A 27954-nucleotide genomic window follows, 5' to 3' on the forward strand; every position below is an offset into this window, starting at 1 on the left:
TGAGGCCCTTGTCCACATCAAAATGGGGACATGGTGCTTTGAGGGGTCACAGACCCCTAAAGCATCCTCCCAATTTTGAGGGCATGTGGCCTGGTACAGTTCAGGAGGGGGGGCACTCTCTCGCCCCCCCTCTTTTCCTGCGGCCTGCCAGGTTGCGTGCTCGGATAAAGGTTCTGGTATGGATTTTTAGGGGAACCCCCACGTCAATTTTTTTTTAATTTGATGCGGGGTTCCCCTTAATATCCATACTAGACCTGAAGGGTCTGGTATGGATATTTAGGGGGACCCCCACGCCAATTTTTATTTTAAATTTTAGATGGGGTTCCCCTTAATATCCATACCAGACCTGAAGGGCCTGGTAATTGAATTTAGGGGAACCCCCACGCTTTTTTTATTTTTATTTTTTATCAATGAATGAATTGTCGGGTAATACAGAGAACACTCATTGAGTGTTCTCTGTATTACGGGAGCCGACAATGGAAAGTGATTTTAAAATACTTTTTTTCCTTGCGAAATGACACTTTGTGCAGGGACAGTTCTAAGCACGCGAAACATGCACCCCTTCACAGGTATACTATAGACACCCCCCAGGTACGAAATTTAAAGGAATATTACACTTTTATTGTTTCACTTTAATCATTATTAAAATCACTGCTCCTGAAAAAACGTCAGTTTTTAAAACTAAAACTTCTTTTTGCATTGATCCATGTCCCTTGGGGCAGGACCCGGGTCCCCAAACACTTTTTAGGACAGTAACTTGCATATTAGCCTTTAAAATTAGCACTTTAGATTTCTCCCATAGACTTGTACAGGGTGTTCCGGCTTTGTGAATTTGCCGCAAACAGCCCAAATTGTTTACTGTTCGCTGAGCAGGCGAACAAGCAATGTTCGAGTCGAACATGAGTTCGACTCGAACTCGAAGCTCATCCCTAATCTGGACTCGGGAGGACTAGTGTGGGACACCAGAGCACATTTTTTAGGGTGACCCACACAGGTACTCTAGTGGATAATTGGGGTGTTTACATCTGTGAAACTTGTCCAAATAGGTAAGTATTCCAGCTTGGTTAAAAGGGAATTAATCATGTCTTCAACTTGGAACTCTGCCCAACAGACAATTGTACACCACTTCCAAGCAATGTTTCACATTCATATTTCTGGACACAAATATCTGTGTGCTAAGTATACACTTTGTTTCATTCTCATAGGGGAGAAAAGGCTCCGTTGGAGGACAACATGAACCAGCCCCCTCCTCAAGAAGGAGAGCAGAGTAGTGTGGTACCTAAGGATGTGGAGGAAGGAGAGGTGGAAGAAGTGTTGGAATTTGGCACTAAAACAGGTCAGTGTCAGACACCACAGATTCAGGTTAATAGATGTTTTCCTGCACATTTTCAAGACATGGTGTGTTTTTTTTTTTTTTTTTCCTTGTTTTCAAAAAGGTTTATTAAAGCGATAAATAGAAAACAGCGTCAGTAAAAAGGATCAAATGACATATACATCATATGCAGTTGGATGACAAGATTATAATAAAATGGCGAACAGACCATAGGATTCTACAGTAGCATAGATCTTACATCCAATGAAAAATCGTAATAGAGGGAAAGCAAAAATATTCAATGTCCTGACCTTCATATTTGTAATGTATAAGAATAGACAACACAAAGAAAGAAATGAGAAGTCTAGAAAGAAAGAAAAGAGAGAGAAAAAAAAAAAAAAATAGAATTCTTTTTTTAAATTTTTTATTCCTTAGTTCTTTTTTTTCAGATAGGCAAGAGAAAAAAAAAATCCCCGGTGTGATCATTTTTGTAATCTAAATAGGAACCATGGTTTCCACTTTAGGTCATATATATGAGTCGTGTCCTGTAAAGTATGGAAAATCTTTTCAGTCAGCATTACTTGGTCAATGCGTGAGAGAACCTGAGATAAAGGGATCGAAGAGGACTTCCAATGTAACGCTATAGTCCATAGCATAGAAACAGAGATGGAATGGACGAGCCTCACTAGAGGTTTAGGGGTGTCCTGTGGGGTTTGGAAGAGAAGACAGTGGTGGTAAGTAAGGGACATCGCACGACCAGCGAGCTTGTCTATCAATCTCAAAATCTCCTGCCAAACTGGCCGAATCCGCTCACATTCCCAAAAAATGTGAACAAAGGTGCCTTGGTGATTGCAACCTCTAAAACAGTTGGGGGATGTATGAACATAAATCTTGTGCAAACGTACCGGAGTGTAGTACCATCTAGTAATTACTTTAATAGCTGTTTCCCTAATTGTTAAGGATCTGGTGCATTTACACATGTTGTCCCATCCCTCCTCCCAGTCCACAACACCGGCCCCTAGTGCAAGCTCCTGTTCCCATTGTGATCTATACTTCAGAGTCTGAACCATTGTAAGTCCCTCTAGAGCTTTATAGATCAGGGAAATCAGGCCTTTTTGGCGTGGGAAGTTAAAACATAAATCCTCAAAGATGGTGAGTTGGACCTGGGACCGGAGTCTGTAATGGGAGAGAAAGAAGTGACGGATTTGCAGGTATCTGAAAAGTTCCCTGTCGGGGAGTTGGTGCTGGGTCTGTAATACTGAGAAGGGAATGAAATCAGAACCCGTCACGAAGTCCCTTAACTGAGTAAGCTTGCATTGAACCCACAATCTGAAAGACTCAGGATGGAGATAGGCTGGGGGGAACCTAGGATCGCCCAGGTAAGAGGCGCCCACAGAGCTCTCCGAAGTGAGGTTGTATTTGTGCTTATAGCGATGCCACAGTTGCAGGCTGTCTGCAACCATAGTGTTAAGCGTGCATAAGGTTGAGTGAGGTCGATGGGTTGACCACATAAGGCCAGGGAGATAAAAGGGTGCTATCGAATCACTCTCAAAACGCACCCAATGAACTCTGGAATTAGGGATCGACCATTGTCCTTGTTGCGTAAATCTGCAGGTAAGATAATACAACCAGATTTGAGGAACCCCTAGGCCTCCACTTCTCATAGAGCTGCATAGGACTCCCTTGGCAAACCTGGGCGACCTATTATTCCAAATGAATCTGTTAAAATGGGACTGAAGGTTGAGGAGAAAAGATTTAGAAAGCCTAACCGGTAGGGAGCGAAACAGATATAGCAGCCTGGGAAGGATGACCATTTTGAGCGCAGTGATTCTCCCTATAAAGTGGATGTGTAAAGAAAGCCAGCTTTTAATAGCATTTTTACGTTTTATAATCAATGGGGGATAATTAACCACAAAGAGGTCACGAAAATTTCCGGGCAGCCCCACTCCCAGGTAGGGTATGTGGGAGGTGGCCCATGTAAAGGAGTAGTTTTGTTTAATAAGGGCTAAATCAGTGGGATCAAAACCTATGGGAAGGGCTACCGATTTGGAAACATTAATGGCTAGACCAGAGACCTTCGCGAAACTTGACAGTGTCAAAAAAAGGTTGGGGAGTGAAACATGGGGATTAGTTATGAACATCAAAACGTCATCTGCGTACATGCAAAATTTGTACATTTCGTCACCCTTAGTGTAACCAGTGATATCAGGATGTCTCAAAAGGGCAATCGCTAGGGGCTCCAGGGCTAAGGCAAAGATTAAAGGGGAAAGGGGGCACCCTTGTCTAGTGCCTCTACCTATGGGGAAGAATTCGGAGCAACAGCCAGGTAGTTTTATGCGGGTCCTAGGGTTATCGTAAAGGGCTTTGAAACCTACTAGGAATTTCCCCTGAAATCCCATGCGTGGGAGGATTGTGTCGATGTAATCCCATGTAACACTGTCAAACGCCTTCTGTACAACAGGAGGAGCTTGCGGGAAAATAGGTTAGCATCTTGGATAACGTCTGTTGCCAGGCGGATGTTGTCTGTAATTAAGCGGTGTGGAATAAATCCAGATTGGAAGGGGGATATCAAGGAGGGGATAAACTTTGCTAGTCTGTCGGCTAGAACTCTGCTAAATATTTTGATATCATTGTTCATAACCGAGATAGGCCTAAAATTTTCGGGCAAATTATGATTCTTATTGGGTTTCGGGATTAGTGACATGTTGGCTAACAACATTTCCTCTGGGAAGCTATGGCCAAGTAGGACTGAGTTAAAGAGGTATGCCATTCTAGGTGTTAGGGTCCGGTGTGGAAGCCCGACTTGTAGGAGGAGACCTCTCTTACAACGCTGGTTCAGGAGCCGCTGGAATGGAGACAGCGGTCTCGAGAGCACAGTGGGTAGGAGTGCCTGCTGGATAGGACCGCTGGAGCTGGTAGTAGAGCGGAGGATCCTCTGGAAAGGCTGAGCGACTGGAGGTTGCTGGAAGGCTGAGAAATGCAGACAGTAGCTTCAGAAGCCGAGCACTGAACAGGCAGCAGGCTGGAGCAGAGTCAGACGGTCCGGGTCAAGGTAAGTAGGCAGGTGGCAACCGGAGGCAAAGAGGTGTCGGTAAAACTGGCAGAGGTCGGCAACGGAATCGTAGGCAGGAGAGGTAGCGAGGTCAGGCAGGCCGGGTCGGGTTTGGAGAAGGCAGAGAAGTCAAACAAGCCGGGTCAGTAACGGTAGCAGGTAATCAGGTTCAGAATCAGGTATTCAGGCACACAGGAGCTGAGACGAAACAGCGCCGCACCGGCGCGCTTGAGGAACCTTTAAACGTTCAGTGGCGGGAAGTAGCGCACGAACGCCACTCACGACCACGCGAACGAGCGCTCGCACGAACGCCACTCACGACCGTGCATACTAACGTGTAAACGAACGCGCACGCGAACGCGCCGGAAACACGCGCCGACGCCTGTGTGAACGCAGCTGTGCCTGTCTATTGCTGGTAAGTTCCTGACACTAGGGGCCAGGATCATGGAGTATTTTTTGTAATAAAGGGCCGAAAAGCCATCAGGGCCTGGGGCGGAGCCTGTTTTCAGTGATTTGATGACCCCTAAGATTTCCGGAGTTGTGATAGGGGCGTTGAGTTCGTCTAGTTGTGAGGTGGAAAGAGTCGGGAAGGGGATGTCATGTAGCCATGACAAGTCTTCAGCGGAGGGGAGAGTGTGGGGGGACTCTAAGAGTTTGGTATAAAATTGCTCGAAGATTTTGAGTACCTCCCTGGGATGTGAGGATACAAAACCGTCTTTATTAGACAACCTGTGTAAATGAGGGGGGCGAATCGAGTTAGACAATCTTCTAGCAAACAAAGTTGATGCCGAGTTATTAAATAGTAAATTGCGGGCTTTAGTCCAACGGAGTGATTTTTCAACCTTGGATGACAAAAGGGAGTCCAGTTCTAGGCGCTTTTGTTCGATGGATTGCCCGGTGGAATCTAAGTGTAGTAGAGACGTATTTTTATATAAATGATCTAGTTCCCTAGTTAACTCCACTATTCTAAGTCTATTAGACTTGTTGCGGGCTGCGGAAATACTAATAATTTTTCCTCTGATGACGGCTTTATGCGCCGTCCAGAGAAGTGAGGGCTGAGTGTCTGGGCGGGCGTTAAGAGAAAAATAGTCCTCCAGAGACTGAGCTAATTGGGAATCTACTGATGGGTCAGAGAGAATGGATTCATTTAATCTCCAGGAGTGGGGTGTGGGGGCAAGCCTAATAAACCCTGTAGTGAAAGATGTAACCTGATGGTCTGACCAAACACAGGGGTGGATGGAGGCCTCCAAAGAGTTGGCGAGTATGATTGGGGATGTGTATATGTCGTCTAATCTCGCATAACTGTTATGAGGATGGGAGAAAAAGGTGAATTCCTTGCAACCCACATTATGTGCCCTCCATGTGTCAGTGAGTTGAAGATCCTGTAAGCCACCAGTGAGAGATTTCGGGAATGCTCTAGATACAACCGTAGTTGACGAGCGGTCTAGAGTGGCGTTGGCTACTGAGTTAAAATCACCACCTATGATCAAATAGGGGGAGTGGTATTGCGCTAATTTTTCAAAAAATGACCTAAAAAAGGCTGCTGAGCCATCATTGGGTGCATAAACACTAGCAATAGTAAGTTCCCTGTTGTGGACAACCCCTTTCACAATCATATAACGACTTTCAGGATCCCTGAACAATTGTTTAACCTCCATCGGGAGGGAAGAGTGGAGGAGTATGGCGGCCCCCCTGGTCTTGGACGAGTGGAGCGAGTAAAAGGCTTGAGGGAAATCTTTATGGAAAAATTTGGGATGGGAGGAGCGGGAGAAATGTGTTTCTTGGAGAAGAAGGATTTTAGCTCCAAGCTGTTTATAAAAGGTAAAGGCTTTACGCCGCTTGGAAGGGGAGTTAAATCCTTTAACGTTGTGTGAAATACAAGTTATCGCCATGGCGTATGAGGTAATGCGTGGCTAGTTGGGGGATCAGATCTGATGGGGGGAGGGGGGAGGGGGATCACAAATGAGCACTCGTCCACCAAGTCCAAGAACGTCAGGGGAGTCCCCACTTCATCCTCCAAAGCCCACATGAGTAGGGAGCTATGCAGCAACACTGAGGGCATGTTCAGATCACAGAACCGGAATATAAAAAGAACATATGCTGTAGAAGAATCGTAGGATTTGAAAAATGATTGACCAATAAAAGAGAGAACCAAAAAACATAGAAAAATAAAAGTAACCTCTGAAAAAACAATCCCAGCCTTTAACATAGACTTGGGGAACAACATTAATAACAAATGTGGTAGCCTGTGGGAGAGAGTTCCCACATCAAAGAGAAAATCATACATCGAGACGACCAGGTCTCGCACCCAGTAGGGTTGCGCAATGGTGGGGAGCACCCACCAGAGAAGCAACCAACCACTAGGAAGGGGAGCCATGACACAGCTCCTAGGGACATGCATAGTGCCAGAGGAGTGGGCAGACAACAGAAGGGGAAGTATGCTTTTCCTCCCCATCTCCCCCCCCCCCCAAAAAAAAAAAAGGGGAAGAGGAAGAGAGAGAAGGAAAAAAAACAAAACAAAAAAAAAGGAGTATCTCTTGAGAGAACTAAAAATAAACACACAGCGTGGATGTCCTCTGGGAGTCAGTATTAATGGCATATAGAACCTCAAGATGGGCCGGAGAAGGTACCATTAACGAGGGCTATCTTCCATACGCTCTCCAACATCATACCGGATCCTCCGTCTGTCTCTCCTTGTAGGGGGTGTTTGCCATATAGGTGTAGCTCTGGGAGTGGAGGGTAGCCTGCGAATCGCGGAGGCATCCAATAAGCCAAGTTTTACCAGGATCTCTTGACCCTTCAGGATGGTGGTGGCGGAGTATGTTGTGCCGTTATGAGGGATCACCAGGCGAAACGGGAATCCCCACCAGTATCTGATACGGGCAGATTGCAAGACAGTGGTAATCTCCTTCAGGTTCCTTCTCCTCTCCAAAGTCGCCGGGGCAATATCAGGGAAAATCTGTATAAAGTGGTCATCAAGGGTTATCCTCTGCTTGTTGCGGGCAGCTCTCAATATTTCTTCCTTAACGAGAAAGTCTTTCATGCAAAGGATGACATCCCTAGGGGGTTTGTCTTCCGGGGGTTTGGGGCGAAGAGCCCTATGAATACGATCACATTTGAACATGTTGGAATCATGGTCAGGGAGCAGGGACTTAAACAATCTAATCACCACAGGAATGAGCACAGACTCAGACTCAGGAATTCCGCGGAGGCGCAGATTATTGCGCCTGTTTCTGTTGTTGAGGTCTTCGATCTGAGTCTGCAGCAACTTGACCGAAGAGGATAGTGCTTCATGTTCTCTGCTAAGGTCATTATGAGCAATCGCCAACTCATCATGCTTAGTCTCTAACCTCTCCGTTCTGGTTCCCAGGGCAGAGATTTCTTGTGATAAGGCATGTGAAGTTTTGTGAAGTTCCGATTGGAATTTAGATGCCAATCTGTTATACATGGTTTCCAAACTTTCCTCTAGATCAGCTTTAGAGAGGGAGCCAGGGCACTCACTGTTAGATGAAGGGGCAAGTGAGGATGGACACGGCGAACGTGGAGAGGTGGCGGGACCCGGGGAGAGGCCTCCCCTGACTGCGCCATCTTGCGCCATGCCGGACTGTTCCTGAGAGCGAAGAAGATACTGTGTGAGGGTCTTTTGAGCGATGCCCCGTGCTTTTTTTTTCTTCGCCGGCATGCACCAAGGTTCTGCGGGTTGAGGGGTGATATATATAAAAAAAGGAGTGAATCGCGGTGTTAACGGCCCTCGGGGATAGGCAGAAGTCCCGGACGGAGCAGAGCTAAGAATTCAAACGTCCATCTTGCTCCGAGCCGCGTATGCGGCCTCTTTGGAAGGGGGTGAGCTGAAGTGGGTGTGGAAAGATAACTGCAAGTTTACTATCTGTGGGCCTGCTGGGATATGTGGTCCCACAGAATGAACCCGACCTTTAAGTGACCCAGGTCCTGTAGGGCAAGGTGGAAGGGGATACTCCCCAGGATATATACTCCAGCTGGGTCTGTGGTAGTGGGAGCTGTGAGAAACTGGGTGTAGCAGGGTGTAGCAAGATGGCCACCAGGATCCAACATAGGCCGGAGCCAGGGTCTTGCCTGGAGAGGGCTGGCAGAGACTATTGTTGCCTGATGCAGTGGGATAAGGGTATCAGTCCTCATAAACCCCCAGAGGTGGCCCAGTAAGATGTCCTCTTGACGTTGTGGAGAGGGGAGGTGGAGGGGAGTAGGCAGAGGAGAGTTCAGATAGCCCCACAGGGGACTCACCAGGCCGGAGGGATGCAGAGCAGGGGATCCCAGAAGACTCCTGTGTGCAGAGGTGCAGCGGGAGCAGCGATTCGGCGGACGAGTACGCCCCCTCCGGGTTGCCCGGATCCGCCGCCGGAGCGGCCCTCGGGTGGCTCCGCAGGAAAGGCCGGGGATTATGAAGGCCTAGTAGGCCGCAAGATGGCGCCCGGCGAGGCGGCTTACAGCGGCCGAAACGGACCGAATCCTTCGATCCACGGACAGCAGATGGCTGTCAAACACAGACAGGCCTGTGGAGGAGCACCCGAGGAGCAGGGTGGTATAAGTTGTGGGCACTTAGGGCGATCTGGAGCGGAGGATGGCACCAGATTGTCGGAGGTCCTGTGGAGCTCTGCAGAGAAGCGTCCGTCCTTGGTTCCGGCCGGCCACGCCCCCTTTTTTTTTTTTTAGGTGATGTTCAGGCTGTGGTACCAAAATCCAGTCATTTCACCAGTGACAGTGCACAGCGGCTTATCCAGGAAATCATGTCTTATAGTTGGGATTTGGACCTTATCAAAGAAAAAAACAAGGAGATTGAACAAAGACTGAAGAACGTGATTGATGTACTAGGGAGAATATAAATCCTAAAAAGATTCCTGTTTTTTTTTTTCTTTTTACAAAAATGTTATCTAAAGTTTTAATACCGTTTGAAAGCCAACTTTTGAAGATGCACACAAAATCAACACAATACATGCCAACATGTGCTATCTGCCATCAGGGGATTTAAATGTACGCATTTTGTGGGTGCAACCCCTTCCTCCCAACTCTAGTAGGTGAGAGGAAGTGGTTGCACTCCCAAAACACATCCATTGATCACCCATGATAGGAGAGATAGGAGATAGCACATGTTGACATTAGGTATGGGATCAGAAAGGAAATCCCCATTTGTACTCACAATTTGTGTGCATGTTCTAAATTTGGCTTTTACAGGGGTGACTTCACCCCATCTGATGAAGGCAAGATCAAGACCTTTTTCACACTATAAAATGTCTGATATTGCCTTCTTTTTAGCAATGTTGAACTTTGTAAGTTCCAGAGTTGTGTATGTTTTGTTCGAAAACATGCCTGTTTCTGTATTTGTTAAAAAATTTCAAGGTAAAACTTTGAAAAAAAAAAGGATGTGTTTTTTTTTTTACCTCCAAAGGTTTTATAAAACGTACATGTGAATGTGCACGGAGTAAAAGACTTTCTACTCACTACACTGTGTGGCTTCTTATTGCAATGCTCAATAACACTTTTTGTATTAAGTTGGTGTTTACAGTGACATTGGGTGTTATTTAAATAATGTGAAAACCACTTGGCACTACAAGTACACTAGGATAACCTAGGAGACAGATAAAATAAACCCAAGCAGTAAATCCAAATCAAGATTTTATCAGATCATTTTTTATTTTATTTAAAAAATATTTACAAATTAGCTGGGATAGCAATGGAACCCCTACCCATAAAATATTCCACATATTTTTGATTCACTTGATGGGCGCTTTGGGGGGGGGGGGGCAAGCCAGGACGGACAGCTTCCAGGGCCATCAGTGTTGGTTCCAGAAGTCCAGCCTCAGGCCCAACTGAGGCTATATAATTTGGAGCACAAACTCTACGACGAGTACGTAACCACAACATGGCTTCAAAATGGTCGGCTGGTCAGAACGAACTAACTGAATGCACTGAAGAACAGCAAGGCCTGTGAAGAGCGAGCTGAAAATCAGAAACGAGTGGACAAGAATGCACTGGAAAACAGATATGAACTGACTACACGCACCAAAATCCCAGATACAAACCCCCAAGCACAAACTGAACAGCAGTAAAATGATCGGATAAAGCACGAGTCTGAAAAGCGCGAATCGTCTCTCACCAAACTTCGACTAACACAAGATTAGCAGAAGGAGCCCAAAGGGTAGTGCACTGGGTCTTGAACTTTCATTTTCTAGTCCCGTTGTACGTGTTGTAAGTCACCACGTTCTTGACGGTCGGAATTTGGTGTGACCGTGTGTACACAAGACACCTTGAGCAAAATCCCATCGGAATTCCGTCAGGAAAACCAGAGCTTTTTCCAACCAAAATTTAGATTGTGTGTACTCGGCATAAGTCTAGAAACGGAGAGGATCACAGGGGAAAAAAAAGGGAAACCTGAAAAGAAAAAGACTGGAAGACATTGCTGGAGAGGGAAGGGTAAGGGTTCATGTACATGGGTGTTTTTTGGCTCCTACAGTACTGGATGTTTTTGGGAGCAAGGAGACACAGGGGAAGTGTGGCTGGCTGCCTGTCCAAATCAGTAACAGACTAAATGCTGATCCGAGCAGTTTAGGGCTCTATGCATTTAGGGTTGTATGCATTCAGGGCTGCATGCGTTCAGGGATGTATGCGTTCAGGGCTGTATGTGTTCAGGGCTGTATGCGTTCAGGGATGTATGCGTTCAGGGATGTATGCGTTTAGGGCTGTATGTGTTTAGGGCTATGCAGTGAGGGAAAAAATGTATTTGATCCCCGGCTGTTTTTGTATGTTTGCCCACTGACAAAGAAATGATCAGTCTATAATTTTAATGGTAGGTTTATTTTAACAGTGAGAGGCAGAATAACAACAAAAATATCCAGAAAAACACATTTCAAGAAAGTTATAAATTGATTTGCATTTTAATGAATGGGCTACAAGACCATCGCCAAGCAGCTTGATGAGAGGGTGACAACTGTTGGTGCGATTATTCACAAATAGAAGAAACACAAAATAACTGTCAGTCTCCCTCAGCCTGGGGCTCCATGCAAGATCTCATCTCGTGGAGTTTCAGTGATCATGACAATGGCGAGGAATCAGCCCAGAACTACACGGGAGAATCTTGTCAATGATCTCAAGGCAGCTGGGACCATAGTCACCAAGAAAACAATTGGTAACACACTAGGCTGTGAAGGACTGAAATACTGCGGCGCCTGCAAGGTCCCCCTGCTCAAGAAAGCACATGTACAGACCCATCTTAAGTTTGCTAATGCAGACATCCCTAGTCTTGTACGAGCTGCAGGAGTCTCCCGCAATTGGCCACGGGCTCATGGACACCCACGAGTACCGGCCCAGCTCCCGGCTGGGCCTGTCACAGACAGAAGACAGAGCAGCCTAAGCTGCTGAATGGATTACGGCTGCGGCAGCCACCCGTGCTGCCCTGTCTTATGTCTGTGGCTGAGTGACAGGCGGATGTGATGATATCCCTGTCTGTGCCAGGTGGAGGATTATAACAAAGTCCCACCTCCTAGATAGACGGAACACTTTTTCATTGATACATTGAATCAGTGTGGTGTGTATCATAGGAGGTGGGAATTTGCTATAGTTGCCGGGATATTCAAATCAGTTTCAAAGCTCTCTGTGATCAGGCTGTATTCCATGGGCACTGGTATAACTGCATTTAATTGGCACTAATCAGGCTGCATTTAATTGGTACTGATCGGGCTGCATTTAATTGGCACTGGTAAGGCTGCATTTCATTGGGGGAGCTCTTTGGCATCAACTCAACTCGCTGTGTTTGGAGGAGGAGGAATGCTGTCTATGACCCCAAGAACACCATCCCCACATCTATCATGGGGGTGAAAACATTATGTTTTAGGGGTGTTTTTCTGCTAAGGGGACAGGACACCTTCAGGGCATCAAATCTTGGATGAGAACCTCCTTCCCTTAGCCAGGGCATTGAAAATGGGTCATGGACGGGTTATCCCAGCATGACAATGACCCAAAACACACGGCCAAGGCAACAAAGGAGTGGCTTAGGAAGAAGTGCATCAAGGTCCTGGAGTGGCCTAGCCAGTGTCCAGACTTTAATCCCATAGAAAATATAAGGGAGCTGAAGGTTCGAGTTACCAAATGTCAGCCTTGAAACCTTAAAGAGGAGCTGCACAAAAAAAAAAATATTAAAAGCCAGCAGCTACTAATATTGCAGCTGCTGACTTTTAATAATATCACACTTACCTGTCCCAGGGTCCAGCGATGTCGGCGGCAGATGACGAGCGATCGCTCGTCTCGCTGCAGCCACCGCTGCCATCCTCTGTCAGGGAATCGGGAAGTGAAGCAAGAGGGCTTCACTGCCCGGTTCCCTACTGCGCATGCGCGAGTCGCGCTGCGCTGGTTCCCCGCTGTGTCTCTGGGAACTGTGTGTTTCCCAGAACACAACGGGGGGGGGGGGGCGGAGCCATGCGGCGGTGGGCGGAGCCATGCGGCAGTCTGGCCGGAAGTGGGTGCAGTTACCTGGATTATCCAGGTAACTGCACCCCCCTCCCCCCCGAAAGGTGCCGATTGTGGCACCGGAGGGGGGAGGGATAATACTAGCGGAACTTCCCCTTTAGGGTGAAGAACCGCTTTAATGACTTGGAGAGTATCTACAAAGAGAGGGAAAAAATCCCTCCTGAGATGTCTACAAACCTGGTGGCCAACTCCAAGAAACATCTCACCTCTGTGATTGCCAACAAGGGTTTTGGCACCAAGTACTAAGTCATATTTTCCAAAAGTTTCAAATACTTATTTCACTCATTAAAATGCAAATCAATTTATAACATTTTTTGAAATGTGTTTTTCTAGATATTTTTGCTGTTATTCTGTCTCTCACTGTTATAATAAACCTACCATTAAAATTATAGACTGATCATTTCTTTGTCAGTGGGCAAATGTACAAAATCAGCAGGGGATCAAATACTTTTTCCCCTCACTGTATGCGATTAGAGCTAAATGCATTCAAGGATGTATGCAATAAGGACTGTATGCGAGTCGGGCTGTATGCGATTAGGGAATATTTATGGAATATTATTCACTATAATGTTTTTCCTTACGTGGTTATGCAATTGATATGTTTCATACATTTCTTTATCTTCAATAAATATGCATTTTTCATTTAAATAACCTCCACAATGTTCATGGCCTCATTCAAAGTCCCAACTTTCCAGTTTTTTACCCCTTGAACCAGGGATGGAGGCACACCACATATGTGCCTCATTAAAAGTCCCAAAATCCCCCCTTCTTTTTCTATGCGATTAGGGATATACGCGATTAGGGCTGTATGCGTTCATGTATGTTTGCGATTAGGGCTGTATGCGTTCAGGGCTGTATGCGATTAGGGCTGTATGCATTCAGGGATGTATACGATTAGGGCTGTATGCGATTAGGGCTGTATGTGATTAGGGATGTACGCGATTAGGCTGTATGTGTTCAGGGCTGTATGCAATTAGGACTGTATGCATTCAGGGCTCTGTGTGATTAGGGATTACACTGTCAGGGCTGTATGTGATTAGGGATGTATGCGATAAGGGGTGTATGCGTTCAGGGATGTATGCGATTAGGCTGTATGCGTTCAGGGCTGTATGTGATTAGGGATGTATGCGTTCATGGCTGTATACGATTAGGGATGTATGTGATAAGGGATGTATGTGTTCAGGGATGTATAGGGTTGCCACCTTTTGTTAAAGTCAAACCCGAACACTTTAGCGAAGCACGCCAATTTTTTTTTATAGTACAAACTATACATATATTTTGCTATTAAATGACATTTCTAATCATATGAAGTTAATAACAAGAGTCCCCCTTTAAATCAGAGCCCACAGAGTTCCCCTTTTTACATCTGAACTCGCTGAGTTCCCTTTCACTGTAAGGGGGGACTCTGCAGACTCTGATGGAAGGGAGAACTCTGGGGACTCTAACATAAGGGATGCTCTGGGAACCCTGATGTAAGGGGGAACGCTGAGAACTCTGATGTACGGAGAGGACTCTAATGTAAGGGGGAACACTGTGGCCTCTGGTTTAAAGGGGAAATCTGATGTAAGGGGTGCTCTGAGAACCCTGATTTACCTTAGTGTACTCACTCAGAGGCAGGAGAGAGAAGGGGGGAGACTTCAGTCACAGACAGGGATGGATGGTGAGCTCACTCACCCCTTGGCAGTCAGCATCTCTCATCCAGATGTATCTGAGGCTGCTGAATTCAAATTTTTCCGGCCCCAACTTTCCTTTTCTGAGGCACAGCGCCGGGGATTGGAGTGTGGGCAGACCCAGAGGGGTAGGGGTGGGTGGAAGAGGTGCTGATCGAGTCCCCTCTCCTCTCCCGTCTATGTGTGTGTTTCGGGGGGGGGGTTAGTGCTGGCTTTGAGCAGTGTGAAAGAGTGTAACAGACACTTTCAGCTTAGACAACTGCAGCCAGCAACCCTGCTGGGAAGCCATAGTCCAGTCTAACTAATGTGTCCGGGTTTCAGGCAGTCTGAAACCCGGACGCATGATTCCAAACCCGAACTGTCCAGGTGAATCCTGGACAGGTGGCAACCCTAGGGATGTATGCGATTAGGAATGTATGCATTCAGGGCTGTATGTGATTAGGGATTTATGCATTCAGGGCTGTATGTTATTAGGGATGTATGTGATTAGGGATGTATGTGATTAGGGATGTATGTTATAAGGAGTGTATGCGTTCAGAGATGTATGCGATTAGGAATGTATGCATTCAGGGCTGTATGTGATTAGGGATGTATGCGTTCAGGGCTGTATGTTATTAGGGATGTATGCGACTAGGGATGTATGTGATTAGGGATGTATGCATTCAGGGCTGTATGTGATTAGGGATGTATATGTTCAGGGCTGTATGTGATTATAGATGTATGGGATTAGGGATGTATGCGTTCAGGGCTTTATGAGATTAGGGATGTATGCGTTCTGGGATGTATGCGATTATGGATGTATGCGATTAGGGATTTATGCGTTCAGGGCTGTATGTGATTAGGGATGTATGCGATAAGGGGTGTATGCGTTCACGGCTGTATGTGATTAGTGATGTATGCGTTCAGGGCTTTATGAGATTAGGGATGTATGTGATTAGGGATGTATGCTTTCAGGGCTGTATGTGATTATGGATGTATGCGATCAGGGATGTATCCGATTAGGGATGTATCCGATTAGGGATGTTTGCGTTCAGGGCTATATGTGATTAGGGATGTATGTGATTAGGGATGTATGCGATCAGGGATGTATCCGATTAAGGATGTATGCGTTCAGGGCCGTATGCGATTAGGGATATATGCGATTATGGATGTATGCGATCAGGGATGTATCCGATTATGGATGTATGCGATTAGGGATGTATGTGAATAGGGATGTATGTGATTAGGGATGTATCCGATTAGGAATATATGTGTTCAGGGCTATATGTGATTAGGGATGTATCCGATTAGGGATGTATGCGTTCAGGGCTATATGTGATTAGGGATGTATCCGATTAGGGATGTATGCGATTAGGGATGTATGCGTTCAGGGCTATATGTGATTAGGGATGTATCTGATTAGGGATGTATGCATTCAGGGCTATATGTGATTAGGGATGTATCTGATTAGGGATGTATGCATTCAGGGCTATATGTGATTAGGGATGTATCCGATTAGGGATGTATGCATTCAGGGCTATATGTGATTAGGGATGTATCTGATTAGGGATGTATGCATTCAGGGCTATATGTGATTAGGGATGTATCTGATTAGGGATGTATGCATTCAGGGCTATATGTGATTAGGGATGTATCTGATTAGGGATGTATGCATTCAGGGCTATATGTGATTAGGGATGTATCCGATTAGGGATGTATGCGTTCAGGGCTATATGTGATTAGGGATGTATGCATTCAGGGATCTATGCGATTAGGGCTGTACATTGTGAATACGGCATTCCTGCACCCTGGGAATACATCCCTGAACATCTATGGCCCTAAACATGAGAAAAGCGCCCAGCCATACATATTGAACTCCATATTTCAGTCTTTTATTAATTGTCAGGTTGTTGGTGGAGACCATTCTGTAATAACTATACCATAAGCAGAAGTAGCATTTCAGCAATAAAGCCTACATTATTGTCTATATTGGTCGGATCCCCATAGGTGACAACACACATATGACATATGAGTCCCATGTATGCAATCAGCAGACTGCACTGTTCTGGTAGTGGGTACAGAGCTTTGTATTGTAAGTGTACGGCGCATGCGCTCACCCCCGGCTCTGCAAGGCAGGCGTCTCCACTGATCGGATGGGCGCTGCTGAAAGCGCACCAATAGGAAAGCCATAAAGTTGCTTAACTTCCTGACTGTCAGCGAATCAGGTGGTGCCGTGGAAGGTGTTTGGGATTCATCTGCCGCCACATTTTGAATTCTGTGTTCGGGTGGTGTGTGAGGTCTATACAGAAGACATGGTGGAAGGACCGGGATGTACTCTGAACGGAGAGAAGATCCGGGCCCGGGTCACCAGGGGACAGAGTGTGCGGGAGCTGCGGGGGAGCGCTGTAAACAGCACGGTACGGAGGGATACTGCCCCTGGAAGTGCATGGTGCCGGGTACAGGAGGACACCCTGGCACAATGGTGGCGGTGTACAGAAGGGCACCTTTGTGAAGTTTGGGGTACAGAAGGGCACATCAATGCAGTGATGTTGGGTGTAGGAGGACACAATGGTGGTGGTGTACAGAAGGGCACCTTGTTGTAGTTTGGGGTTGATGTTGGGTGTAGGAGGGCACCTTGGTGAAGTTTGGGGTGCAGAAGGGCACATCAATGCAGTGATGTTGGGTGTAGGAGGACACAATGGTGGTGGTGTACAGAAGGGCACCTTGTTGTAGTTTGGGGTTGATGTTGGGTGTAGGAGGGCACCTTGGTGAAGTTTGGGGTGCAGAAGGGCACATCAATGCAGTGCTGTTGGGTGTAGGAGGACACAATGGTGGTGGTGTACAGAAGGGCACCTTGGTGAAGTTTGGGGTGCAGAAGGGCACATCAATGCAGTGATGTTGGGTGTAGGAGGACACAATGGAGACGGTGTACAGTAGGGGAAACCTTGGTGAAGTTTGGGGTACAGAAGGGCACATCAATGCAATGGTGGCGGCGTACAGAAGGGCACCTTGGTGTAGTTTGGGGTACAGCAGGGCACATCAATGCAGTGATGTTGGGTGTAGGAGGACACAATGGTGGCGGTGTACAGAAGGGCACCTTGGTGTAGTTTGGGGTACAGCAGGGCACATCAATGCAGTGATGTTGGGTGTAGGAGGACACAATGGTGGCGGTGTACAGAAGGGCACCTTGGTGTAGTTTGGGGTACAGCAGGGCACATCAATGCAGTGATGTTGGGTGTAGGAGGACACAATGGTGGCGGTGTACAGAAGGGCACCTTGGTGTGGTTGGAAGTACTGGAGAACACCTTGGCGCGGTGGCATATAGTGACACATTGGGGGAGTGTTATAAAAACTGTTGCACACAGAGTCTGGTGCGGCTGTGCAGAATAAACAATCAGCTTTTATGATCTAATCACACTTATGTGACTTGTCATACGACTTTGGATGACATTAGTTGCATGACAAGTTGCAGCCCACTCTTTTTTTCAATGGCATGTGTTCAAATTGGTACTAGTTAGAAAAGGTGCCTGCACTACTTTGATGCGACTTTTGACTCAGAATGTAAAGTTGGATCAAAGGCATGGTCCAAAGTGGCACTAGAAATTGTGCGACTTTGGAGTCATGCAAGTGTGAATAAAGTCTTGTCAAAGCTTAATTGAACAAGCCAAATCCTATAAGTAGGGGGGTGCTCAGGAGAAAGCCTGCAGGTACACCACCATAGAAAGCGGCTTCTTATGGTGGCACACTGAGAAGTGAAGGAGCCCAGAGCAGTGGCGGGGTTCTCCAGAAGAGGAGGTTTAAAGCTAATGTTGCACATGTTAAACATGTTTATTATTAAAGTGGAGTTCCACCCTTTGCGCAATGGGATTTTTTTCTTTTTCTTTTTTCAAATGGAAATACTTTAATTATCTTTCGCCTGCGTTTCAGCCTAGGCAATTACGTCACTAGGCGATTCGCAAGGGCTCTTGGGATAGCGGCATCATGTATCCCAGGATTCCTTTGCGAATTGCCTAGTGATGAAATCTTGCGATGATTGACGCTATGACCATGTGTCAGGAGGAAGGAGCAATGTGTGTGGCATTACTGTGCAGGTGTGAGATCAGGAGGTGCATGCTGGGTACCCAGCTGCACTGATTCCCGGAAATGGATAGAAGAGGGTTTCAAATGCCCACAGTGGAGATGGACCCTGCCAGCTTCCGAGATCCAGGTACTCAAACATAAATAAAAAAAAAAAAAAAAAAAGACTACTAGGATGACACTATCAAAAGATGGCAAATACAGTGTATCAAGTTTGAGCCCTTTCACACTCGCAGCGTGGCTGCGTGAGCGATAAAGTGGCACTAGTTTTAGAAGTGCTTTACCGTTGTCTTAGCAGCACTTTTCGGTCTCTAGCGTCCTGAAAGCACACTGCACCAGTGTGAAAGCACTCAGGCTCTCACACTGGGGCTGCAGGGGAGGCATTTTACAGGCGCTATCTTTAGCGCCTGAAAAATGCCTCCAGAGTGGAATATTAAAAGAGAAAAAATTTTAGCGGCGTTTTACCGCCGAAAATTGCGGCGGATTTGTGGCGCATTTCGGCCGCTAGCGGGGCGCTTTTCCCCCTGTTAGCGGCCGCGAAAGGGTTAAAACTCAATAGCGGCGTTTTGCCGGCGGTATTACAGCGCTGCCCCGTTGATTTCAATGGGGAGCAGCGGTGGGGGAGCGGTAAACACACCGCTCCTTCACCGCTCCAAAGAAGCTGCTGGCAGGACTTTTTTCTGACATCCTGCCAGCGCACCGCTGTAGTGTGAAAGCCCTCGGGCTTTCACACTACACACAATGGTGCAGCTTCTTTGGGGCGTTTTGCAGGCGCTATTTCTAACGCTATAGCGCCTGCAAAACGCCCTGGTGTGAAAGGGGTCTTAAAGTGGTTGTAAACCCACTTTTTGGACTTCTACCTATAGGCAAGCCTTATTCTAGGCTTGCCTATAGGTAGTGGAAATATCTCCTAACTGTTTAGGAGATATTTCACATGTAGTCTGCTGAAAATTCCAACGCCGCATGCGTGGGGAAGAAACTAAACGGAGTGCAGTTTCTTCCCTAGCCTGTGCCATTAATCTCGGCTCCCGTGCGCATGTGCGGGAGTGACGTCACATGGCTCTGGCGAATCAGAGCCAGAATTCAGCGTGGAAGGAAGAGGGGCCAGTAGATGGACGCTGCCTACACAGGGGACATCGCTGGATTCTTTTACAGGTAAGTGGCACATAATCGGCTAGTATGCTATGTATACTAGTCCATTATGCTTTACATTTGCAGCGAGCAAAAGAGGAAGGAAAACATAAGGGTTTACTTCCTCTTTAATTACTTGAAGACCAGACCCTTTCCTGACACTTTTTGTTTACAAATCACATAAAAAAATCACATAAACAAAAACGAAAAGTATTTTGTTGGAAAATATGGTGTTGGGCTAAGTAAATGGATACCTAACATGTCAAGCTTTAAAATTGCGCATGATGTACATGTATGTGATTTGGTGTGAAAGTGGATATAAACCCGATTCATGAAATTTGACAGAAGCAGATATATCTATAGTGTTTTCTTATCTCTCTCCAAAGCCCTAGAGCTGCATGATTAATCGTTTAAATTACTAGCTCGATTCAGGCCCTCCCCCCGCAATCTTACCCAGCATTTCCACAATTCTATGTAAACAGTGCAGAGCTGTTCTCTGCACTCTATATTTGCCGGCTTTTTTAAAAATCAATATTGGTCAGCGCTTAGACCCCTTTCACTGTCCTGCGACTTGGGACTGCAAAGTCGCATGACTAGTCGTAACCCATGATTTCCAGTGAGAACCATTCATATTTGTGCATACTACTTTGCTCCAACTTTAATACGAGTTGAGGTCCATAGACCTCATGTTCACACAGTGATCCCCTGAAGTCGCGGTAGTGTGAAAGGGGCCTTAGGCTCCGTTCACATCTAGGCTTTTTTGGGCCATTTTCTGCTCTAAGCCTCAGCTCTAAAAAAAAAAACACACAAGACCAATCCCATTCATTTCAATTGACCCTGTTCACATCTGAGCGTTTTGACCACAACCATAAATGCTACATTTTGAAGAGTCAACAAGGATGATGAAAGGTACGCCATTCCTACTGTGAAACACGGAGGTGGATCGCTGATGTTTTGGGGATGTGTGAGCTACAAAGGCGCAGGAAATTTGGTCAAAATTGATGGCAAGATGAATGCAGTATGTTATCAAAAAATACTGTAGGAACATTTGCATCCATCAGCCAGGAAGCTGTGCACGGGTTTGTACTTGGACATTCCAACATGACAGTGATCCAAAACACAAGGCCAAGTTGACCTGTCATTGGCTACAGCAGAATAGTGAAGGTTCTGGAGTGGCCGTCTCAGTCTCCTGACCTGAATATCATTGAGCCACTCTGGGGAGATCTCAAATGTGCAGTTCATGCAATGCCGCGTACACACGAGCTGACTGTATGGTGTACTCAGTCCGTCGAAACACATTTCAGCGGACAATCCGCTCGTGTGTGGGCTTCAGCAGACTTTTTCAGCGTGCAGTCCGGCGTACTAAGTATTTCGGTTTTTTCGAAATTCTGTCCGTCGTACTTTGGTTTCAGCGGACAATCCGCTCGTCAGTAGGCTAGTTCGACGGACTAAGAATGGTGCATGCCCAGAAAGGATTTACACGGCGGAAGGGTGCTTTGCTGTGTCTTGGACTTCCTATTTCTAGTCCCGTCGTACGTGCTGTACACGTCATCGCGCAAGCTTTCGATGGACTGTTTGTGCATCCGTTTGTGGTCAAGTCCGTTCAGTGGAAAGTACAACGGACTGTCCGTCGGATTGTATGACGAACTAAGTATGCCATACAGTCCGCTCGTGTGTACGCGGCACAAGACAGCCCAATAATTTACAGGAACTGGAGAGCCAAGAGGAATGGGCAGCTTTACCATCTGAGAAGATAAAGAGCCTCATCCACAAATATCACAAAACTTCAAGCTGTCATTGACGCTAAAGGGGACAATACACAGTATTAAGAACTGGGGTATGTAAACTTTTGATCAGGGTAATTTGGGTAGTTTCTGTTGTCATTAGGATTTTAAAAAGAGAAAATACACTTTTTTTTTTTTTTTTTTTTGTATAATGTGAAAGATGTTATGCCCGAGAATCTTGATCTTTATTCTAAGCAAATGAAAGTGTGCTGCTCATTTTAGCCAGAATCGTGCAGCTCTAGTTATTGGCATGGTAACTTCTGATAAGTTTTCCGACACAGGAGATAAAAACAGCTGGAAATTTGTGTGGGTGCTATAAATTAGCAGAGAGCATGTCTATTCACAGCACAGCTCTGCAAGTATTCTTGCTCCTCTGCCTATGTGGAGGGGGGTGTGTGTGCCTTTCCTCCAATCAGCTGTCACACAGTATATGTCTAGACTTCACTTTCACTGCTGAAGGAGGAAGAAAAAAAATATAACACACATGTTAACTTTCTAAACTGTATATAAAGGTGAAGACAGCAGATCTACACATAACTTATGTAGGGAGAGTTGTTTAATCTCTGTGTATCATCGGAGGCTGTTCACTTCACTGGGTATATGTGAGTGTTTTCATCCATTTTAAGTGGTTAATGCAGAGAATGCATTAAAATGGTTCTAAAGGTGCAAAGTTTTTTTTTTTTTTTTTTTTTTTTTTTTTTTAACCTTCATGCATTCTACACATGAAGGTAAAAAAACTTCCTCTGGGCAGCAGCCCCCCTAAGGCAGGATTCACACCTATGCAGTTTTAGTGCTTTTTGCAGATTTGCACCACAGTCCATTTAACATTGTTTTCTATGGAACACGTTTTGTAGTGCGAATTAGCAAAATACAAAAAGCACTAAAAATGCATAGGTGTGAATCCAGCCTACTATTTACCTGTGCCCCATCTCAATCCTGCGATGTGCACGAGAGCCTTGCCTCTCCAGGGACGCTCTTGGTGCCTGAGACAGCAGTGGGAGCCATTGGTTTCTGTAGCTGTCAATCAAAGCCAATGAGAGAGGGAGTGAGGCCGAGCGGTGGCTCGGGAACGAGCATTCTTGGGTGCCCAGTTTGCAATCTGCTTCTCTGGGGGCAGGAGGGAGGGACCAAGAGAGCCGGCAAGGGACCCAAGAGGAGGATCAGGGCCAACTGCACAGAGCAGGTAAGTATAATGTGTGTGGTGTGTGGTTTTTTTTTTTTATTTTTTTTTATTTTTTTTTTTCCATGTTTGTCTAGCGTTTTCTTGTAGGGCAAGAACTTTTACGTAAAAAAACAAAAAAAAAAAACCTATTATTAGTGTTCTAATTTCAAACTCCAGCCATATTTTATTTCTCATTTTGGATATGGTAGTGATTTTTAGTCGTTATTAATCTGTGTACACATTAGGGAAATTTACTGACTTTTTTTGTCCTGGTGACTATTGTGGGGCAAAATAGGAAATATTTTAAAGCGGTAGTAAACTGCTTTTAACAAAAAATAAAAATTGGGCCCCACGGCTAGTTTAAGTCGTAATGTGCTAGTATGCATTGCATACTAGCACATTATGACAGACTTGCATAAAAAGGAAGCCCTCCAGCGGTGTGCTGTCCCTGCTGAAGGAGCTTCTCTTTCCACCTGGTCTTTCCTTGGTTTGCGTACTTTGGGGATATGAATGGGTGAACTGGCGATGACATCATTCCCACGCATGTGCTCACAGCATGGCTCTGAAGGAGAGGCATACCCAGTGCATGTCCGGAACGTCACTAGCTTCTAAGGTAAATACCTCCTAAACAGTACATGTTTAGGAGGTATTTACTGTATCTATAAGTAAACTTTTTTATAGGCTTACCTCTAGGTAAACATCTTACATGGGAGTGAGTTACTTTAAGTTCTCACTGGAGCAATAATATTTGACAAACCTGCAAATGAGGAGACAGGGGACACTTGCTCTGGTGGTTGGGAGATTTCCTTATACATGTTGTTCCCTGAGACAGGAAGTAACGTAATATCCTTGCCCAGTGGCAATATAGACAATAGAGGTTCATTGAATTGAAATTTTGCTGCTGAAACTGAAAATTCAGGATGCACTTGGCCGAAACCAAAAATGACAGTTTAAAATAAATAAATAAAATTTAAGTGAATACGAATTCGTCGGCCATTATGGGCACATTTATTTATTTATTTATTTATTTATTTATTTATTTGCGCAAAGAAAATATCAAGAAAAATGCATCTCTTTAAATTCTATGTATGTCTTCACATTGGTCCGTTGCCCTTCCATTGTGGTGTTAAAAATCTTGCTTGCTGCATTTTTGGTCAGGTAAAAAAAAAAAATGCACCTCCCCGTTGAATTGCATCAATAACGCACCCGTTATGTTTTTGAAGCGGTTTTAGATTCACATAACCAATGAAAAATGCCATAAACACAGTAAAATCGCAGCAAAAGCGTTTTTGGCACCATAATCCACACTTTTTTTCTCTATCTGCAAAATGCCCAAAACACAATTTTTGGTCGATTATGTTTCGGCCACTGAAATTTCAGTGAATCTCTAACAAACAATAGCAACCTGACCATCTATCCCTTCCCTAGTTTATCTTTGGAGCGGTAGGGATGCTTTGGTTAGAGTTCCCCTTTACTTGCAGTAGACTTGAGTGTTTTTAAAGACAAGTGTGCTTTACAATTTAACGTTATCACACCTCAAACGCTTCAGCGGTTTTCTTCTTTGAATCTTTACAAAGACTTCCACTGTTTCAGTACCATGCAGTCATTTTATCTTTAAACAGTATTTAAAGTGATGTGGACTTCAACTTTAATTACTAGTTTGTTCTCGGTGCAGAGGCAAAGTAATTGACCATGCTGTAGACCAGAGCATATGCCAATAGTATTTTTGTAATTGCCTTGCTAGAAATAGAAGACGGTAGATGAGTGCTATAGTCCATTAGTAAGACGTGAAGCTTTCTTTTACATAAAACCCTTCTTATTCCTTTTTTTTAAATCTGAGGTCTGGGGCTATTCGCTGTCTGCTATTCAGACTCTTCCATTGCGTGCCGCCTCTAAGGCCTGAGCTGTATGTCAATGCTGTTCTATCCCTCCCTCCATGGACATTTTTAAGGCACATTTTACTCCGTTAAGGCGACAAGAGGTGATTTGTGAGGAATTTCATTACATTAAATTATTAAAATAAATATTCCAGCCGTGCTTTCTTAGTTATAATGGCAAAACCTGAAAAGGGTAATTTTTCTGTGAAATGGCTCTCCGAAGAGCTGGTAGAGGGCTTATCAATAAAGCCAAGTAGCTTATGTTTTTGAAAAATGATTGGATCAGCCAGAAGGTATGATAACTGAAAAAGGCTGCAGTTTACAATCCATCTTCCCTGTAATGCTTATTAGGGTTTCTTTTAATATACAGATATCAGGGCCATGGGGAGCGATTGGAGACCTTGTTATCCTATTCAGAATATATGCTTATTTCTTGCACTCTGCATACCCAATCTTTTACTTCTGTTTGGAATGTTAACAAGGTGACCTGTTTGGGCAGATAAAGTGATGGAATAACTGTCGTAGTGTAGAAAATTATTTTCTTTGTAGCTCATTACTTTTACATGTTTTGGCATAATAATCTGAACAGAAAAGTCCTATTGGCCTTTGGCTTGCCTTTCCTTGCTCTGCATGGTATTGTAATCCCAGTTTAATTTCATCTACTAAAACATTTTAGTCAACTAAAATACCACTAAAACAACCGAGGTGACTAAAATACGAATAAAACTAAAATGGAATTTAGTCAAAAGACTAAAATGGGATTAAAATGCCATTTTAGTCAAAAGACCAAGACTAAAACGCTATTTTAGTTTTAGATCAGGGGTGCCCAACCAGTGGCCGCAGAGCCCTCTGATGTGGCCCTCGACCTCCTGCTCTAAGATGGCAGGTTGGCAAGCCCAGATCACAGGTTGCCGACCCACCATCCCAGAGCAGCAGTTTTGTGAATGAAGCCACTGGTAGTGGAAGCAAGTGGCTGCGGAGCAGAGCCACATAAGCCAATGCTTCCTGTATGGTGCCCGCTCCTGTCACAGGCAGAGTGCATTTGGTACAGCAACAGGCAGCGATACCAGAATGGAAGACGGTTATTAAAAGGTAAGTTTACTACTAAATTCACAGTATATATGGATATATCTGTTTTACAGTGGTTACTGGGCTGCTTTCAAACTGATTACCTGCATTGAGCCATAGACTTCTGTTATTACCTGCGGGTTAGTTGCACCTTCAGAAAGTGTGCCACACCTGCAGAATATAATAGAAGTTTATGGCAAAGTGCGGCTAACCCGCAGAAAATCCACAGGTTCACTGTGCTACGCCCGCGCTTTGGGCAAATCGCAGCAAGTCCGTGTGAAAGCAGCCTTCAGCCCCTTTCACATGATTGATCCAGACTTGCTATTCACCTCTATGGAGCAGCAGTTGTAAACGAACTTGTGTCTGTTTACACCCGCCTACCTAAAAAAACAAAAAAAAAGGGGATCTGCCCCTTCCATCTGGGCAAATCGGATTGTATCAGATGGCCCATAGAGTAGAGTGGGCTGTGTCTGTGGACATGGACCTGTCATCCTCATTGTGGCCCTCGCTCTTCAAAAGGTTGGGCACCCCTGTTTTAGATTAACCCTGGTTTGTAGTGCATGTTCATACCTCAACATTAGATTTTTCACTCCAACAGTATATAATGAGTTTGGAAATTGTAGAGAAATGTTAACTAATGCATTACAATTGCACCTATTAGATTTTAGACAACTAAAATGTACTGGAAATTTTAGTCGACTTAAACGCGTGACATTTTAGTCTACTCCATACGACTAAAACAATTACAGAAGACTAAAATGAGACTAAAACTAAAATGGAATTTTAGTCCTAACACTAGAACTAAATCGAAAATCGCTACCAAAATTAACACTGGTATATAGGAAGGCTCTAATGCCCATTCTGCAAAGTGCAGAAAAATCCTTTAAAGCTCTTCCACCTCCTACTCTGGCTGCAATATTTTTTATTTTGGGGATTGTAGTAGGTATCTAGTTTTTAGGTATCTGCTTGTACTTCCACTCAAGTCGCCTAGGTCAGGCATGCCAATTTGCGGCCCTCGTTCCAGTTTTGAGTGGCCTGCCTGGGGGGGGGGGGGGGGGCACAAAAGATAGAAATAATATATATTTTATATACTCTTTATTTTTTATTTTTTTTAGTGTCACTTGATGTCAGTGTGCAGCCCCAGCCAGCGTCAGATTGCCTGCCATACTATCACAGTCCCACTAGAAGTTGATGATCATATATGATAATGAATAAATAAAATTCCAGTATCTATAGCAGACATTATAACTTTCATGCAAATCAAGTAATGTAAACTTATTGGGATTTTTTTTGATTTTTTTTTATATTGTATATGTTTTATAGCAGAAAAAAAAAAAAACCCAGTGGTGATCAAATGCCACACAATGTAAGCTCTATTTGTGTTAAAAAGACACAGTGTTGCATGACCGCACAATTGCCAGTTAAAGTAACAGTGATGAATAGCAAAATATGCTCTGGTAATAAGAGGTAAAATCTTCCAGAGGTTAAAGGACTCCATACAATTAAAGTTCTGTCTTTTTACCATTGAGGAAATGTACCTTCACTTTCTGTTCCAGAGGAGCAGCGAGAATGAGACTCTCCCAAAATGGTTTGGAGTTCCATTCTAGACAGTTGTCCCTAAAACTTGTAACTATCTCCTGTGTCCCAGGTTGTGCTCAGTGGCTCCTCCTGTTTGACCACCAGCATGTGACTATTGTGTTCTGTAGTGCAGTGTGCTTTCTGGAGTGCTTGCCCACATGCCTGTCACATTGGGATTAACAGCTGTGTTCGTGTCGGGTGGATTTGATTTAAATCAAGTCAATTTGACTACTGGGTACTTCCTAACTAGACCAATTCTCAGCTTTCGGTGTTCTCACATTTTGAATGTCAATTTCTCTGTCATGCAACACTGTACCTAAATATAAATTTTATTTTTATTTTTTTTGTGCTATAAAAGAAAAAAGATCCACTTTCCTCCTCCTTCCCTTCTTCCACAAAGTTGTCCATTTATACAATATTTCTAACACGTACATACCAAAAATACTGCATGGTTACTGCGACATTGTGTGAGTGCATTAATGCAGTGCATGTTATCTCAGCTTGCAGAGCTTGGATTCATTAAATGAGTTTACCAAAAATGGAAATATTGCAGAATGTACAACCCCATTCTACATAACTAAGCTCCATTTCATGCTGAATAAACTAAATTATTAATGTATCTTTAGATGGATTTTTACTCCAAAAACATTTTTATTAAAAAAAAAAATGTCTCTTATATTCACCGACCGACACAGCTCCTCTCTGTAACTAAATGGGTTTGTTAGCCTGTCACTAGGAGAAACTAGGCAAAATTGTAACACAATACAC

General features: G+C 44.8%; 1 protein-coding gene across 1 annotated transcript in view; it reads left to right on the plus strand.

Moving 5' to 3' along the window:
• Positions 1 to 16671: 16671 nt before the first annotated feature.
• Positions 16672 to 27954, plus strand: part of NEIL3 (nei like DNA glycosylase 3) — a gene marked incomplete in the record, with an annotated part of 79265 nt that continues 67982 nt past the window's right edge. Inside the window, 1 exon segment of the mRNA XM_077477250.1 lies at positions 16672 to 16926. Coding sequence (XP_077333376.1) covers positions 16822 to 16926 — 105 coding nt within the window.

Source organism: Lithobates pipiens, unplaced genomic scaffold (assembly GCF_037356315.1).
Source record: "Lithobates pipiens isolate NorthernLeopardFrog02 unplaced genomic scaffold, aLitPip1_a1.2 Scaffold_13, whole genome shotgun sequence".
Lineage (NCBI taxonomy): Eukaryota > Metazoa > Chordata > Amphibia > Anura > Ranidae > Lithobates > Lithobates pipiens.